Source organism: Equus quagga, chromosome 11 (assembly GCF_021613505.1).
Source record: "Equus quagga isolate Etosha38 chromosome 11, UCLA_HA_Equagga_1.0, whole genome shotgun sequence".
NCBI lineage: Eukaryota > Metazoa > Chordata > Mammalia > Perissodactyla > Equidae > Equus > Equus quagga.
Window position 1 is genome coordinate 62,850,216 of NC_060277.1, and position 18,062 is coordinate 62,868,277.

General features: G+C 40.5%; 1 protein-coding gene across 11 annotated transcripts in view; it reads right to left on the bottom strand.

The window, feature by feature from the left end:
• DNAH9 (dynein axonemal heavy chain 9) overlaps positions 1-18,062 on the bottom strand; it is a 324,423-nt gene that overhangs the window by 148,511 nt on the left and 157,850 nt on the right. For all 11 annotated transcript variants that reach the window (XR_006890674.1, XM_046676357.1, XM_046676358.1 and 8 more), the window contains 4 exons: positions 12,420-12,585; positions 10,295-10,397; positions 9,483-9,722; positions 1,138-1,299 (listed from right to left, as the gene is read on the bottom strand). Coding sequence is in view for 10 of the 11 variants with exons in the window: in XM_046676357.1 (XP_046532313.1) it covers positions 1,138-1,299; positions 9,483-9,722; positions 10,295-10,397; positions 12,420-12,585 (671 nt within the window). In the remaining variant the exon portion in view is untranslated. The remainder of the gene's footprint in view (positions 1-1,137; positions 1,300-9,482; positions 9,723-10,294; positions 10,398-12,419; positions 12,586-18,062) is intronic.

Consider the following 18,062-nt stretch of genomic DNA (forward strand, 5'->3'; position numbering starts at 1 on the left):
CTTTATAAGTTCGAGAGATGACAGATAGCAGTACGTGTGGAAAATATGGTGCTTTGATCAACAGAAGGCTCAGTGTTAGTTGTGTGGTAATTTTGACACTAAGAACGTAATATGATCTCAGGCTGTGTCAATGTGTCAGTGTTTCCCAAGGCGTATTCCATGGACCACTCATTTTGCAAATTATTAATAGGTTTTATGGAGGGAAAATAGTATTAGGGTCCAATATGTTTGGGAAATGATATGTGAATCAGGGTTATTCAGGATTTTCAGGGCTTTAATATGCTAAATGCGCTGTGAATTTCTGAGAGGGGAATATAATATGAAGTACTTTCTCAACTTATTTTATCATAGATGTCTTGTTTCTAAAGAGTATATTGTAGTAATACTGTTTAGCAGGACACGTTTTGGGAAACACAGTAACAGAACTATAGCATATGAGAACAGCAGAATGATGCTCTTACTTTTGGGCAGACTCCACTGAGATGGTGTGATGAAAGTTGGGCACCACAATTTCAGAGGGGAGCAGATGGGACAGTAACCAAGATGATGTCAAATTTCTCTGGCTTTGAAAACAAGCCATGTCAGAAATGGCTAAGAGGACAGAGGCTATCTGACCTGGAGAAGAGAAGACTCAGGAAGGACAAGATAAATGGTCTTAAGATAGTTGAAGGGTTGTCATGTAGACCTAGGATTAGTGGACAGGGAAATAAATTTTAGGTCATTATTAGAATAAATTTCCAGTCTTTAAAATTGTTCCAAATTTCAAAATTGTTCTAAATTTCCAGTCATTAGCAGTTCCAAAATGGTTTCCTTTGGAAACACGAGATTGTGCATTTCCAAGGATGCTGGAGTGTCAAGTGGGATGACCAATCTGGGAAATGCTACAGAAAGGAGTTAGTACAGGATGAGGATTTGGATCAGATGGTCTCCATAGACTTTCTCAACACTGAGATTCTTTCAATAATTTGTGTCTCTTCTTGCTCCAGCAATTTTTACCTTGGGAAAATAATAGAATTTTTTTGCTTATCTAATCTCTGATTTTCTCTAATTTATGGGCTAGATTTTATCATTTGGGCAATCATCTGCATAATTAACATTATTTTTCAAAAGTAAAAAAATTCACAGGGCAATACTCACATCAAATATTTTCTTCACCACTTCTGTCTGGATTTTATCAAAAAGATCAAAGTCCTTTTCTTCCACCATCTTATCACGATAAACCCGATTTGATTCATGAAGATAGAGCTTTACTAGGTCCTGTGAGGATTTTACACATTCCACTGAGGAGAAGAGAAGGCCCTTTAAGAACAGACAAAAAACAAACAGAAAGACTAAAATACGTGAATAACAACTTATAGCTACAACAGCTACAGTTCATTGAAGTCAGTTATATGACAGGCACTGGACTACATGTTTTGCCAGACAGAGCTCATTTAACCATCATGATGATCCCACAAAGTAATTTTTACTGCATCCGTTTTGTATAATGTGGAGATTGGGATTCAGACAGACTGGAAGCATGCCCAATGTCATACACTTAAGTGACCTTAGTTCAAACCTACAAGGTCTGCCTGAACTTAGAACCTGGAATTTTAACCTCTACATTCTAAATCACCACGATGATGGCGGAGGTGGCTTCTCTGCTGTATTCAATTCCACAAGTGCCATTTGAAAACTAGTCTAGGAGACAATTGCTTATGTAAAATCAGAATGATGACAAAGGACTATAGTTTCCTTTGCAGGTCAGCAATCCATTTATTCATCTCTAGTAGGTTCTCCTTCTTACATGCCATAAGATTATTCCAAACATTTACTATTCTTTCCAAATTTCTCTGTTACCTCTCTCTGTTACAAAGTCAATGTCTTAGCCTTCTTTTTTATTGAAAATGGAGACCACCAAGATTAGAACCCCTTAACAACCTCAACAAGTTCTATAACTTCAAACACATCTATATCTCTGTTTGCCCTCACTGCTTTCTTTCTTGCCTTAAAGGAAAAGGGGTTATTTAATGGCTCCTTATGACTGACAGAATAATGCTCAGATTCATCAGCATGGCATAAAGGGCTGGTTGTCATATGCCTACCAGTCTGTTTCCTCGTGATCAATCTCACCACCACTTTCCATAAAATTTAGATTTCAGTTTCACAAAATTCAAATTATTTTCTCACCCTATATACTTTCTGTGCCATCATGTCTTCTGCTTTGCTTGCTATACTCATGTTTCAAGATCTAGGTCAATTGATACCTCTTTGTTGAAGTCTTCCATGACATCTCCTTTCCTGTTCAATAGCATTCCTTCTGATGTGCTCCACCTAACCCTTTATATATAAATCTTTATTATAGAAGAATTATTAGTTCTAAATTTAATTTTCTTTGTACAGGTTTGCTTCTTCCAGGTCATGGTGAGTGTTTCAAAGGCAGGGAAATTGAGAGACTTCATCTTGGATGTGGTTTATTTTTATCATTGTATTACTAGCATCTCACATGGAGCCTGACATAAACTAGATTCTCAACGAATGCTTGTTGAAAAAATGAATGGACTAATATTGAATTCTTCAACTCCTAAAACATAGCAAAAACCTCCATCAAGACTTCTGGTTTTTGTAATTGCAGAATAGCTGATCATAGACCAAACTGAAACTAAGAACTTGACAAACGGGATTAATAGCAGAACAGACACAGCTGGAAAGAGAATTAAGGAACAAGAAAAGAGATTAGCACAAAATATTCAGATTGAATCACAAACAGGAAAAAAAAAAAGGAAAAGAGCATACAGGACATATGGGATATAGTGAAAAGGTCCATATACGTGCATTGGAATAAAAGAAGAAGAAAAGAGAGGGAAGCAGAATCAATATTTGAAGAGACATGGACTGCAACTTCTCTAACACTGAAAAAAGACATCAAACCGGATTCAAAAATGCTACGAACATTAAGAAGGATAAACACAAAAAATACCACCTTGGACAACTTAGGCATAATTGTGAAATTTTTGGAAAATCAAAGACAAAGAGAAAATCCTAAAAGCTGGCAAGTGAAGAAAATATGTGTACCCTCAAAGAAACAATAAAACAGAGATACTTTCTCAACAGAAACAATGGAAACCAGAATAGAATGGAATGACACCTTCAAAGTGCTAAAAGAAAATAGCTTCCAACCTAGAATTCTAAATGCCCTCCTAAAATTCTTGAAAAATAAGAAACAAATACATTTCAGTCAAATAAAAACTGAGAGATTCTTCTCTAGCAGATATAAACTAAGTAAATACCAAAGGAATTCTTCAGGCAGAATAAAAATTATTCCAGGGGCCAGCCCCACGGCTGAGTGTTTACATTTGTGTGTCCTACTTTGGAAGTCCAGGGTTCACCAGTTTGGATCCTGGGCATGAACCTATGCATTGCTCATCAAGCCATGCAGTGGCAGGCATACCACATAGAAGAACTAGAATGACCTACAACTAGGAAATACAACTATGTACCGGGGTTTTGAGGAGGAAAAAAAAGGAAGATTGGCAACAGATGTTAGCTCATGGCCAATCTTCTTCACCAAAAAGCATACTTAAAAAAAAAAAAAAGGCCCAGAATTTTAAAAAAGATTCCAAATTCAAGAACAGAAATGCAGCAGGAATAAAGAGCAATGGGATTAGTAACACGTGAATGCCTAGATAAATGTTGACTTACTAACATAAAAACATTAGTGTATTATGGGTTTTCAATACAAATGAATTAAAATAAATAAGAATAAAATAAGAATTGGAGAGAAGTAAATTGTTCTGAGATCGTTGCATGTACAGCAATTGATAAAAGCACTAATTTATAAAAGAAAAAGAGGATAAAATGATGCATTTTGTAACCATTAGATGAATAGTAAAATGATGTATAGCATGCTAAAGGAGGGAGAAAATAAAAGAATAAAACTATATTCAATAGAATACAAGGAATGAGAGGAAAGAAAACGGAATAGGTAGCACATATTGAAAACAAATGGTATAAATTAGATTTAATCCTAAATATATTATTATATAAAATAACATAAAATCTAAATGAACTAAACATTTTAATTAAAAGACTATGATTATCACAGTCGATTTAAAAAAAAATCCCATCTATATGCTGCTTATAGGAGATATAAATTAAATATAAGAATACAAAAAAGGTGGGATAAGAAATGGGAAAACAATGTATCATGAAGATACTGACTAAAATAATATGGAGTAACCATACTAATATCATACAAAGTTGACTTTAAAGCAAGGGCTATTTTTAGAAATAAAGAAGTCCATTTAATAATAGGAAAAGGGTAAATTCAGTACAAAGATATAGTAACTCTAAATTTGTATGCACCTAATAACATAGGTTCAAAATATATAAAGCACGTATGACAGAAATAAAAGGAGGAATTGATATGTCCACAATCACAGTGGGAGATTTTAACATATCTTTTTTAGAAACTGACAGAACAAGCAGACAAAGAAAATCAGTAAGGATATAGAAAACTTAAACAATATGATTTACAAGCTTGACCTAATTGACATATTGATAAAACTACACCTGACACAGGCAGAATGCATCACTTTAAAAGTGCACATTTGTCCTATCTTGGGACATAAAGTAAATCTCAAGAAATTTCAAAGAAATAAAATCATATTTTATTTAAATCATATTATAGTTTATTATATATAATATGTTATTAAAATCATATCATATGAGTATATTTTCTGATAACATTGAAATCAAACTAGGCATCAATAAAAGAAATATAACTAAAAAATCTCTAAATTTTGGAAAATAAAGTAATATAGTTCTAAATATCCAATGAGTTAAAGAAGAAATCATAGGGGAAATTAAGAAATATTATGAAATTAATGATAATAAAAGTATAACATATAAAAGCTTGCATGATGCAGTGAATGGTATAATTAGAAATAAATTTATAGCCTTAAAATGAATGTTTTAGAAGAGATGAAAGGCTGACAATTAATGATCTAAGTAACCATGTCAAGAAGTTAGAAAAAGAATAAACTAGCCCCAAACCCAAGGAAGTAGGAGATTATAAAGAAAAGAGTAAATATTAATAATATAAAAAACAGATATCAATAGAGATAGTCAATAAAGTAAAAAACATAATATTGATCTACTTTTCAGTTTCTTTTAAAAGACTAGCACAACTGAGAATTCCCTAGTAAGGCTGTTAGACGATAAAAAGAGAAAAACAGAAAAGGCACACATAATCAACATCCAGAATAAGAAAGAGGACATAATGTCAAATACTACAGATATTTAAAAGATAATAGGGTTTTATAAACAATTTTATGCCAATAAATTAGAAACTGGTGATGACTTTGACATCTTACCACAACTGATACATGAATAGAAAATCTGAACTGTCTAATATGTGTTAAAGAAATTGAATTCACAATTTAAAATCTTCCACAAAGAAAACTCCAGAAGGTTTCACTAGTAAATTCTTCCGATATTTAAGGAAGGCAAAATACAATGTTTTACAAAATCTTTCAGAAAGTTGAAAAAGAGAGAATACTTCCTAATGCATTTTATGAGGACTTTATAACCTTAGAATACTAGAAAAAGGAAAATTACAGGATAATATTATTAATATAGATGCAAAAATTATATAGAAAAAGATAGCAAATGTAATCCAGCAAAATATAAAAAGTTCAACATGTAACAACCAAGTTGGATTGATTTCAGAAAACCAAGGTTGATTTAACATTCAAAAACAATCAGTGTAATTCATCACATTTCCAGAACAAAGGAGAAAAAAATCAATATAATTATTTCAACATATACAGAAAAATTATTTGTTAAGTTTCAATATACATTCATGATTTAAACTCTTAGTAAACTACAAGCAGGAAGAAATTTTCTTAATCTGGCAAGGACCATCCACAAAAATCTATAGTAAGCATCATATTTAACGATCAACTATTAAAAGCTTTTCACCCTAAAATTAGGAATGCAACAAGATGCCTCTCCCATCACTTCTCTTCAACATTGTATTGGCAGTTGCAGCCAGCACAGTAAGACAAGAAAAAGAAATTAGAAGATTTAAGGATTGGAAAAAGAGAAATTGTTATTATTATTTACCAACAACATGATTATATATTTATGTACAAACAGGTTATCGAACAAAGATGCAAAAGAATATTTACCATATGATTCTATTTATATAAAGTCTAAAACTAGGCCAAAATAACATCTGGTATTAGAAGTCCAGACAGTATTTACCTCTGGGAGGTGGAGGAAAGAGTGAACGGAAGGAAGAGAAAGGAAGAGTTTCAGGGTTGCTGGGAACATGCTACTTCTTGACCTGAATTGTGGTTACACAGGTGTGATGACTTTGTGACAATTAACCAAGCTGTATGCTTATGTCTTGTGCGCTTTTCTTCTTGCCTATTATATTTTAATATGTTTTTTTTTTTTATAAAAAGAAATTCCATCAGGGCCCCTTAGCGCCACCCACACGCATATCTCAGCCTCTCTCTCCTTCTCTGCTTTCCTGGTATCAGCCGCGTACAAGACACAGAGGGGAGGAGAAACACCAAGCAGAAATCTTGCTTCTAGGACTTTGTGATCTATAGCGAGATGAGCCATCCATTGGAGTTTATAAGCCCTGTTACAGCCACACACTCAGGCTAATGGACAATTAAGGGCTGAGTCAATGGGAGTGTGTCAAGCACAAACTTTGTGGCATCTTAGATAGTTACGTGTAGCACTGAGACGGGAAAGGTTAATGGTTTCTGCTACTCCAGCACTATCATGTTCTGTCCTGACTGGGGCCGAGTGAGGGAAGCGCAAGGAAGGTCTGAATTATTGAGCCTTGAATCAAGCTGGATGGAGGAAAACAGTGTGTTCTTTAGGCAATGCCTGTCTCCTAGTGGGCATTCAAGCATCCCCTTCATCTCTTACATCAGGCCTCTAGACAAACAGGCAGGAAGGGAGGGAGGCAGGGGGAGGTTGTTATCAAGCTCTGAGCTTGACACTCCCCTCTGGAGGGGGAGGGCGAGGGGCTGTGTGGTTGAAGGCAGGCAGGCATTCCGATGGCAGAGGCAGTTTCCCATGCTTGCGGCAGGTGGCTGACAGCTGGCAGGCTGCAGAGAGGCCTGGCCGGGATACAGAGCCCAGGGGGTTGCCACTCAGGCTGCCTGAGTCAGTCAAAGAAATAGGCCACAGGGAACAAGCGACGTAGACCCCACCTCGCTCGCTATCTCGTCTCCTTGGTTCTTCCCTGACACTGCACCAGTTGCCACTAAAACAAGGCTGGAATAGAACCGTCCTTCCTCAAGGAGCCTTTGTCACCCTTAATCACCTGCACAGTGAGGCTGAACATTCTAAGTTTTGGATGCCAGCTCTGCTGCTTACCATTACGTGATCATGCTCAAGGTATCTGATTTGTCTGTAGCACAGTTCTGTCAACTCTAAATTGGAAATAATGAGGATTTTGCCCTTTGTGGTTGCTGTGAGGATTAAATTATGAACTAACAGACGTACAGGGCTTACGACTGTGTTCAATAAATGCAGCTATTTTTACAGACTAAAGTCAGACTCTCTATGAGGGCCCACTCTGGTCTCGGATCATCTTCCCAGTCTCCTCTCTCACCAGTCCCTCCATATCACTCTCCATTCCCACTGGGCTGGAATACTTGTTATTCCAGCAACATCGTTTATGCTTTTCTACCTCTATGACCATTGACACTGCCATCTACTAACTGGGAACTTCGAGCCTCTGTTAAATTGGCATAATAATGTGTATCCCACCCAAAGGGTTGTCGTGAAGACAAATTTCAGGCTGTACAGGTGACAAGGCGCCTGTCCAAGCAGCAGCTAGGGCTGCGAACTTCTGGTAAAAGACTTAATCACCTCTTCTCCTTTTAGTTCTGCCACCATGAGCAAGGTGAATTTGATCAAATGACTTTAACTCCTTTTTCTTCATTTGGAAAATGCGGATGGCAACACCTCTACCTCATGGGGCTGCAGTGAGATTGAAGAGAGGGTTTGTGTGATAAAAAATGTCTTTCTCAATTAATGCTCAACAAATGGGAGACAATAGAGGGTAAGCACAAACTCTGCCATTGTCCGGGCCTGAGGGCCACAGAGCTGCAGGCTTTACAGGCTTGGAGCTGAGTCTTTCTCACTGCCTTAACTGTCTTATGCTTGTTCTCTTCATCACAAGCAAGGACAAGAAGGACAGAACGGTGTGGTGGGAAGGGCTCCAGGCCAGGAACCTGAAGACACAGATTCTAGTTCCGTTTCCTTCACTGGCTCGCTGTGTGCTCTTAGGCAAATCTATATAATCTCTGTTTCCCCATTTTTAGCTGAGTTAATGTTTGGGAGCTGCACGATCCAGGAGTGCTGTCCCAAGCCAGTTTAGATGTGTTCTCAGAGACAGCCCTGCTGTGGGGCTCAGCAGCTCCACCTTCAGCCTAAGCCTTTCTGGAGTACAGCTCTTAGGTCTTTGAACTAATGTTTAGTAGGTTTCTGCTCTTTACAACCCAGAGTCCTGGCTGGAACACGCAGGCCCTATGTCCTCAGGGTCTTGAACTTTGCTGAGATCTGAGGTTCCCCAGAGTCTTACCTGCACAGGTGGTGCCCTGAGTAATTAATTCCAAACACATGCGCTCCCTGTGGAAGGTCGTGCCTCACTCCCTGGTCACACTGACACTTCCCTACAGCTGTGGCCTCTGCTTGGCGTAAACGGCATCCTTCCCTCACTAATGGCTCAGTGCTATCTTGGGGAGGGGTGTCTCTGAAAAGCTGTTTCTGCAGATTCTTGTCCAGGACGGGGGAGTTGTGGACTCCATCATGTCAGGATGCTGTATCAGACCAAGGGGAAGACAGGGCCAGGTTTGCTGCATTACCGTCTTGAAGTTTGATAGTAAAGGGCCAAGCTACCAGAAGAAACGGGCAGAGACAGGCCATCACTATTCAGACGAGCAGCTGGAATGATCTAAAATGGCTTTGGCCTGGAAAAGGACCTGGAATTTTTAGGACTGAGGCATCCCAGGGGATGGCAGATGGTGTCTTAGGATTATTATGACATGACTTCTTCAGGAAGTAGACCTATCCTACACGGTTTGGGGGATATTCTTTTTCACCCCAAGAACAATGGGTGTACCACCAGAGGCTGCAAAATAGTTTTTCTTTCTTCTGCGCCATTTTCTTTCCTAGGCATGCTACAATCATTATACAATGTTATCTCCAAGATGCTGAGCCTTCTCCTGCCCAAAGGAACCAACTCAGAAATGCATTCTGCTTACTGGGAAATAATTTAATCCACAAACAGAACTTGTGTTGAACTCCTTCCTCGTGGAGTCCACGGCACTCTGTCTACCTGTTTATGTTCATGACTCCACATGAGCTGTGCCTTTGCCTAAGAGTTTTGTGTTAACGATTATTTTACTAAGAATGGAAGGAACTGGATGATGACTAAGCCTTCTAAGGTGATTCGGAGCAGATGGACTCACCTGGAAGATGTTGGCGAAGTCTCTGAGATTGAAGGTGTAGTGGAATTTGATCGCTGTGGGCAGGAATGTGGTGGCGACTTTCTGGTGGAAGGTGAGGGCCAGATTGATCAGCTGGGGGATGGATTTCTGCAACAACGCTGGGAAGTTTCCAAGCTTTAGATGCTGAGTCAGGATGGTGCTGTAGATGGAGGACAGGGCATCTGCTCCCGGAAAGGAAAGGACGAACACACTGAAGTGACGCTGCACAAGGAAACAGAGGCATGTGGAGGAGGCCATGAGCTAGACATCCCTTATCACAGAATAAAAATCATCTTTTCTGGATTTGGATAAAACACCGAAGGATTCTTATACGGGCTTTGAATTCTACATTCTGGTCACATATCTCACACTAAACCTAAACTTAGATTGAACCTAAAATGACTGGAGGAATAATGGGCTTTGGATCTTTGGTCAAAGATGTCAGCAAGGTGCAGTAGCAGGAGAGCTGAACATGAACTCAGTGAATCTGAGTCCAAATTTGAATATGACACTGAGTATCCATATGACCTTGGGAGAGTCATTTCCTCTCCCCGAGGTTTCTCATTCTGAAGAATGAGTTGAATCAGATGACCTCTATGGCCCTTTCCAGCTCTAAAAGCTTCACGACTCTATGTCTAGGAGTTTTTCTGTCCCCTAGAAATGCAAGTCAGCATCCTGTATGATTTACCACTTTAAGAGGCTGGACAGGGAAGGGCCAATTATTACTTATAATCAAGCAACATCAGCCCTGGTGAGGTAGAATTTAGGACTCTGGTACCATGGCTCCCCCATACCTGAAGTCGTGGGTTGATGGTGAAGCTGCCTGCTGTGGGGTTCATACAGGAAACGTATTGTACATTCATGACCTCCTTTAGGGAGAGCTTGTTCCGGTCATACCTGGAATGGTCAGAGACCACAGGTGAGAGTTGTGTGAGGGCCCAGGCAAGTGAGTGCCTTGTCAGGGTGAGGTGGGATGTGCCCTATCATGGGAGGAAAATCAGGGGCATGTGGCACCTGAGCAAGCAGAGGAAGCCTGTATCTCCAAAAGGAAGGAAGAGTCAACCACATCAAGTGCTGCAGAAAGAATGAGAAAGATGGTGACCCAACGGGGTCTGTTGACTTCACAATATAGACACAGTTAGAAGCTGAGCAAGAACAGTTCAGTAAAGTGAAGGAACTAGAAACCAAATAATGATACCAGCTCAACACAAGGTTGACACAAGGGAAGCCATATTGTAGAAAAGAAACCATATTGTAACTTTGAATGACCTCTGACTAACTAACCCAGACATGCTCTGTAGATTTTGTGGCCCCTCCCAGCTGCTATAAGTCAATAACTTTGTCCTTTTGAGTTCCTTAGGAATGTGACGATCCCCCAGGCAGAGAGCCTACGCTGGTAGCCGTCATCAATGACAACTGAGAGATCAGGGTACAGGGCATTGCTCCGTTCTCCGATCCAGTAAAACAAAGGACTATCAGGAACTAAGACCAGGTGTCTGCCCCACCTGGAGACCAGACGCCTCCCTGAGCTGGAGGCCAGCCCCGTATATAACTGGCCTGTAGTCTTTGTTCTGTAAGATGGTTCTTTTGGACTTTAGTCGGCCATCTCCCCTCTTGCTAGCAAGCTGTAATAAAGTATTTTCTCTTCTACCACCTTGCCTCCTGACTATTGGCAAGACTTGTGGTGAGCAGAGGAACCCCCTTGGGCGGTAATAATAATAGTGGACTGAGGAGTGAGCGGGAGATGAGGAAGTGGAAAGAGTAAAGACAATATGTAGAGAGAGAGACAAAACAGTAATGATTTTTTTGAACACAATAGAAGAAAGTTATGCAAGTTTAGATACTGAAGTGAAGGAACCACTTTGGAGATAGGGGGACTAGTTGATGAAGTAAGGATTTCCGGAGGTGGGAGGGAGTGGAATCAAGGTGCTGGTGGATCATTAACCCTTAGAGAAGATGCAACAGGAGGAGGGAGAAAAGGATGCAGTGGGATGCAAATAAGTTGTGTAGACATGGAAGCAAGAAACAGAGATGGCGTCTGTGTTCTTGTGAAGAAAAGATCATCAGCTGAGGTGGGGTGGGGAGTTTGAAAAGAGAGAAGATATGAAATAGACATTTCTGGGAGTGGAAATGTAAACACACTAAGGCAATACGGTAGAATTTCCAGGAAGTTTCTACTGCCCATTTAAGGTTTCTGCCATGAATCTAAAGTGAAGCTAATTAGCCTGACTTTTTTCAGTGTTGTCCAGCTGCTCAAACACAGTGTGGAGATTGTGGATGGTTGTATGTGGCAGGCACCCAACAAAGACACTAGGAATGAATGAAAGGAGACTCAGGTTACCATGCTAATTACAATTCTTGTCTCTGAATTCCTTTTTTGTACTCCCCTCTCTTTCTCAGCAGCTGATTCAATATGAGGTAGGTAAGCCAGAATGGTCTTAAATCACTGATTTGCTTTTTTGTTTTTCTGGCAAGTTCCGGCCTGTTGCCATTAAAAACTACATTGTTGCAAGAGAAAATACCAGATTCTGTGAGTTGCTCTGAAAAGACAAAGGCTGTTAAGACCCACAGACACTTGTGTACTGAACAGTGTGTTATCATTGAAGTATATGCTCAGCGCTATGGGACCGCGGGTGGCGGGTGGTGAGAGGTTAATTTTGCTTTGGGGGCTTGGAGAAGGCAACTTTTGAGATGAGCTCAGTACCTTCTCTGAGGAAACTCTTGGCGTGGGTATTAACACCCTGTCTGAAAGAGGACTCCAGCAGACAGGACCCCATGATGACTGCGGTTTGCCATGGGATTCTCATCTGGCACCAGAGCTAAATGGTAGTCTGCACCTCCAGCAGAAAAAAGCTTAGCCGTCAGCCCAGCTTTAGGCCTGCTCCTGCCAGCCCAGCCCCTCGGTGTGTGTGCTCTTACCAGTGGCCATAGTCCAGATGCTGCCTGATGATGGTGTGGGGCTGCACGGTCCCGTAGGCATCCACCTCGGGCATGTTCATGTCATCAATGAAGTAGACAAGCTTCTTGTTGCCTGGAGGGCCATAATTTCTGCCAGCCTTCTTTTCTAGAGGCTTCTCCAGGACAGCTGAGGAGAGAGCCAGTCAGTGAGGGAAGGAGGTTCCAACCTCAGATGCCAGTACTAAGACAGTATAGATGTCAAGGACAAGCCACGGTACAGCGTGCGTGTGTGTGCAAACAGCAGCTGCAGCTGCTACTAGATCCAGGCATTCTACAGGACCAGAAGGTGAAGCTGGAAATTACTAGGCAGTGAGGAGGACGGAATCGACCAGGCATTGCACATCTTCCTGTGTGCACTGTGTTAGGTTTTCACAAGCACTTATGATCTCATTTAATCCTTACAACATCATCGCAAGATTAGTTTTATCATCTCATTTTACAGATGAGGGAACTGAGGCTCAGCAAAGGGAAGCAACTTTTCTAGAGTTGAGCCAGGATACAAATCCAAAGCAGTTAAACCTCAAAGCCCATACTCCTTCCATCAAACTCGTGGTCCCCAGTTTTCTTTGTTTAAAGACTAGAAATGGAAGATACCTTTACAGTCCCAAGGCCTGGTACTCTACCCTCCAAGAAAATCTACAAATAACCAGATCCTGGGGAGAGCTGTCCTCTCCACCCTGGACAGCAGAGGAGCCTGAAGCCTGTGGCTCCCATCCCAGGGCTGGGTAGAGGCCCCTTCCACCCCTGGGCTATAAGAGAGGAATTATTGGATATTTTGTCAACAGTTCTCAGAGAGTTCATCTCTTGGGGTTTTCCCTGAGGGAGAGTAGAAACAACAGCCTCAGAGAATTTCCCAGAAGTTTCCAATATCGCAAACAGCTCCCCTTCTGCCCTCGGGTTTCAGGCACCTATCAGAGCATCGCAGTGCCTTTCTGGAGACTAAGTTCAGACTCTCTTCTGGAGCTGTTTCTTCCGTTATCCAGCCGGAAGGAAGGAATCAAACAGCACCGTCTCCAGCCTGACAGGACTTGTCTAGAACAAACTTAAGTAATAGAATGAAGATATGTGTACTTTTTTCAATAAAGCAATTAAATATTTATGTATTGCAAGAACCAACACTTTCTATTATGGCTGGAAGCTCTAAGGATCATCTGATTCTTTTTCTTGAAAAACAAGTTTGTAAACAAGGAGAAAGTGTCAATAGACATATGAAGGTGACAGATAGAAAGACAAGTTTCTTCAAGAAGCTTGAATATTCTAATTTTCTGGTCCTGAGTTAAATTAAGTGTTTCAAATATGAATTAAATTTAAATTTAATTAGCATCCAATTAACATACACTATCAACCAATTAATCATCCAACACCTTCTTCCCCCTAAAGATATAACAACTATATACGAGATCTGTCAAAATGAAATATAATTAATGGGATGCCAAGGACATGTTTTTGAGAACAGTGCTTCCAGTAGGAAATTTTCTCCTTAGGAAGACTTGTTTCTCCTCCTCCCCTCAAAGCAGTGATATTCAAATAAACCCCTAGATTAAGCAGACCCTATAATTTGGGTTGATTAAGCTCTTTATGCTTCTAAAGGATTGTTGAGGAGAAAAGCATGTCAGTTAGCAAGAAGTGGCCTTGGAATGCGCCAGATTATCTCAAAAGGATGATGTTTACTCCAGAGAAAGAGAGGACTCCCCTGGGAAAGGCACACACACTTTTGATCCCTTCTTGGCCAAGTTCTGCTCTGACTCACATCCAGGATGGCGTGGTAGTACGTTACTCTGTTTCCAGCCAGAACTGGAGGAGCATAAGCGGGTTTAAGTTTCAGCAAAGACGTTGATATCGAAGGTGCTGAACACATGAGACACATAAAGAAACTTGACCTTCCCACCACATTTCTGGGTCCTGCATTGTTGCAAACAAGTCCTGAGAGTCAAGCCCGCAGCCAGGCCTGTAGCTTCTCTGCACCATCTTACTGAATTTCTCCATGCGGAACAGCTTGGCCTTCAGCTTGTGGCTGCGTGCAGCAGCTCTGGCTGCCCTCGGTTTTTATTCACACCGCTTCTCCTGCACTGTTCCACCACCATCGTACATTTGAAAAGCAATTTCATTTTCAAAGCTGGTTCCCATTTCTTATGTCATTTCACTGCCTCCACTGCTTCCATCCTTGTCAGTAGGCTCTCACCTGGGAACTACGAAATCCTCCCAAATGGTCTTCCTGCTTTCGCCCTAGATCCCTTCCCTATATTCTCAAAACAGCAAAGTTATCCTCGTAAGATGTAAATCAGATAGTGCCAGTCCCTTGCTTAAAGCTCTCCAGGGGCATCCAATCTAACTTGGGACAAAAGCCAGTCTGGTTACCTCCACAAAACTTGCATCTCGATTTTTCCCTCCTACTGGTCCCCTCTTCACTCCCTCTGCTCCCGCCATCCTGCTTCTGACACACTGGTCACTCGCTGCCTCAGGGCCTTTGCGCTGGCTGTTCCCTCTGCCTGGAATCCTTTTCTCCCTCCTGCCAGCACAGTTTGCTCCCTCACTCCCATCAGGCATTTATTTACTCAAATGCCAGTTTCTCAGGAAGCCCTTCCCTAGCATGCTCCCCCAAATTAAAACCCCCGCCTTCTATTCTTTGTCCCTGCTTCATTTTTCTCCAAACACTTATTACCACTTAATATCCTATATATCTGACTAATTTATCTTGTTTGTTTCATCACCTCTCCACACTCTAAACTCCATGAGGCCAGGAAACTTTCTCTGTTTTCCTCATTGTCATAACCCCAGCATCTAGAACATTATCTAGCACAAAGTGGGGTGCTCAAAAGACGTTTATTAAATTAAGGAATAACAATGAATTTTATTATTACAACAAACCCCAGGAATAGGCAAATGAGGACTTATATCCCCACTTTGTGACTAAGGAAATAGAAGCTCAGCGGGTAAAGGCCCTGCTGGAGTTAGAATCCAGGTCTGTGGATCCTGATTCCAATGCTTCTTTCACATCCCTTGGGGAGAGGGTCCTTGTAGTCCTCACACTCCTGCCCCTCTCTACGGTGGTCTCTGGCCCTCCTGTCCCGCTGATCCCTCTGGCCTCTGAGCTCCAGAGCAGCACATTCACGCATCCAAGGAGCGTTACTAGGAGCCCGCTCTGTATGGAGGACTTCGCATGCACTAGAGCATTGACCCCAAAGGGCGGCCCTATCACATACTGTCATCACCTTAAAAAAAAACCTAACAAGTGAGAAAATTGAGGCTTAGAGAAATTAAGGGACGTTATCTGAGGTCATACAGCTACGGAGGGCAAAGCCAGGATTCTAACCTGGGCTACCTCAGGTAACCAGTACTGCAAACTACTTCTTAAACATCACTACAACATGGCTTCCGCTCTTGAGAAATGCCCAGTTTAGTTAACTTATTGCCTGACCTTTTTTTTTTACAGAGATCATTAGTAATCCATCATGTCTTACTTTGTACCGACATGATTTGTGTACCTGTGTTTGAGCTATTTTCCTTCTACATTATCTAATTTGTCATGTGTTAAGATGTTTCAGTTATATTGGAAGGGCTTTACATTTATTCTTTAAAAAACTAACATGCTTTGCACGATTATAAAAATAATACATATTCATTATATAAAGATTAAAAAGCATAGAAAATCATAATGATGAAAACGAAAATTGCCCATAATTCTATCACCTACCAGTAAGCATTACTTTCAATATTTAGGTGTATTTCATCCTAGTCTATTTGTTCTGTTAGATTTTTCCTTTACAAAATCAGAATTATACTGCATATTCTGCTGATATATATTTTTTTCATTTCACATATTGTAAACACCTTTATATGATAATACACAGCTCCCTAAAACATGATTTTAATTGCTGCATTGTGTTCCCTAATTTAGAGGTACCCACATTTCTGGAATGGTTTCTCTATTGTCTGAAAGCTGTGTTGTTTTCAGTTTGCTTGTATACTTTGAAACTCCCTTCCCCCATTTGAAGCAGAGTGTCTCGCTCACTAGGTGATAAATCTTTGATGATTTAATTTCGTGTGATCTCCTTTTAGGAAGACATGAAGGCATGTGCATGAGCACTGTGTCTCTAACAACACAAGCTCGATGCTCCTTTGAGGCTGAGAGTTTGATCAGCTCTTTTAAGGTCCTGTTCAACCTTAAACTTTTAATGAACAGGTTACAGAGATTGGTTTTACACAAAGACTCAGACATCTGAGCTTCTATCTAATTAGTGTAATTAAGCACTCAAATATTTGTTGACCTAATAATTCGAATCGCAGTTTGATGGCAAGAGAATTCAGAATTGTGAAGAGCATCATGTTGGGCACACTCTCTTTACACTGCAAATGTAAGCCCATCGATCCCTTGACCAAGTTCTTGGCTTCTCCTTTTCTCTTTCTAAACTATTCTGACTATGCGTCATTGCAAATTCTCTTATTTTAAAAAGTTACTTATATTTTCAAAAGAATGAGAAGACGCTTAAGGTATTTGAATAGACATAAAACAGACCAACTAAAATAAGGACTAAAAAGGGGTTCCAAAACAATATAGGAGAAGAAACTTATTTGCACCAGTGAGCTGGGACAACACAGTTACTGTAACCAAATAAAAATCTATCTCCCATTGTCCTCTATGAACTGCCCATTGAAAGCTCAGAACTAAATCTGTGTGTAATTATCGTAGCCATTTCACCCTGAATTACTGGTACAAATCCATTTCTATTTATGTATGGAAAAAGTTTCCCAGCCACTAAATTCTAAAAGGCATATATCATGGATACTTATAAAAGGTATATCAGGCTGCAAAATGGGCATGGTTTTTAGCTGGGATTTTGCAGAAGATACAAAAAGAACTTAAAATTATCTTTTGTCACCCTAATCCTCAACAATATCCAAGGATGGGTCATTAAATTGTAACTCAGTGAAGAGAACGAAAGCAATGCAGCTGGGTTTGTGGAGTTTAGAGAAGCTGGAGGAACAGAGAATGAGCACAGATCTCTGCCTGCCTCAACTTGAGATGCTGGTGTTATTAATCTGTGCTTTGTGCGGCTGCTGGAGAGTAGTCAATTGAACGCTGAGTGTTTCAATGACCAACCGAAGTGCCTATTTTATTTACTATCAAAGGGAAAGATATCCATAGACCCTAAATATCAGAGGAACAGAAGCAATGTTGGCATTCTTTGATGGAAATTAAGATGCATGACTTACAGTCTTATCAAAGTGGAAGGCCACTATAGCTTGATGAAATAGGACAGCCTGGCCATTAACTCATTGTGTGAGTTTGAGGAAAGTCGCTTAACACCCCTAAGCCTCATTTTCTCATCTTGTAAAAGGAAAGACTATCATTAGATCTGTGATGGACACCATTTCCAACCTCCTTCTCTTTAGTCACTTTCCAGCTGGGGTGGTCATGTGACACAGTTCTGAACAGCAGGACACAGACATAAGTCCATGGAGCTCCTGGAGAGCTATCATTTCCTGACATGGGCACTAACTCTCCCCTTCATCTTTTTTTTCCATTTGGAATGCAGATGTGATGGCTGGAGCAGCAGCCCTTCTGCCACCCTGAGGGAGCAGTTAAAAGAACAAAGATTATAG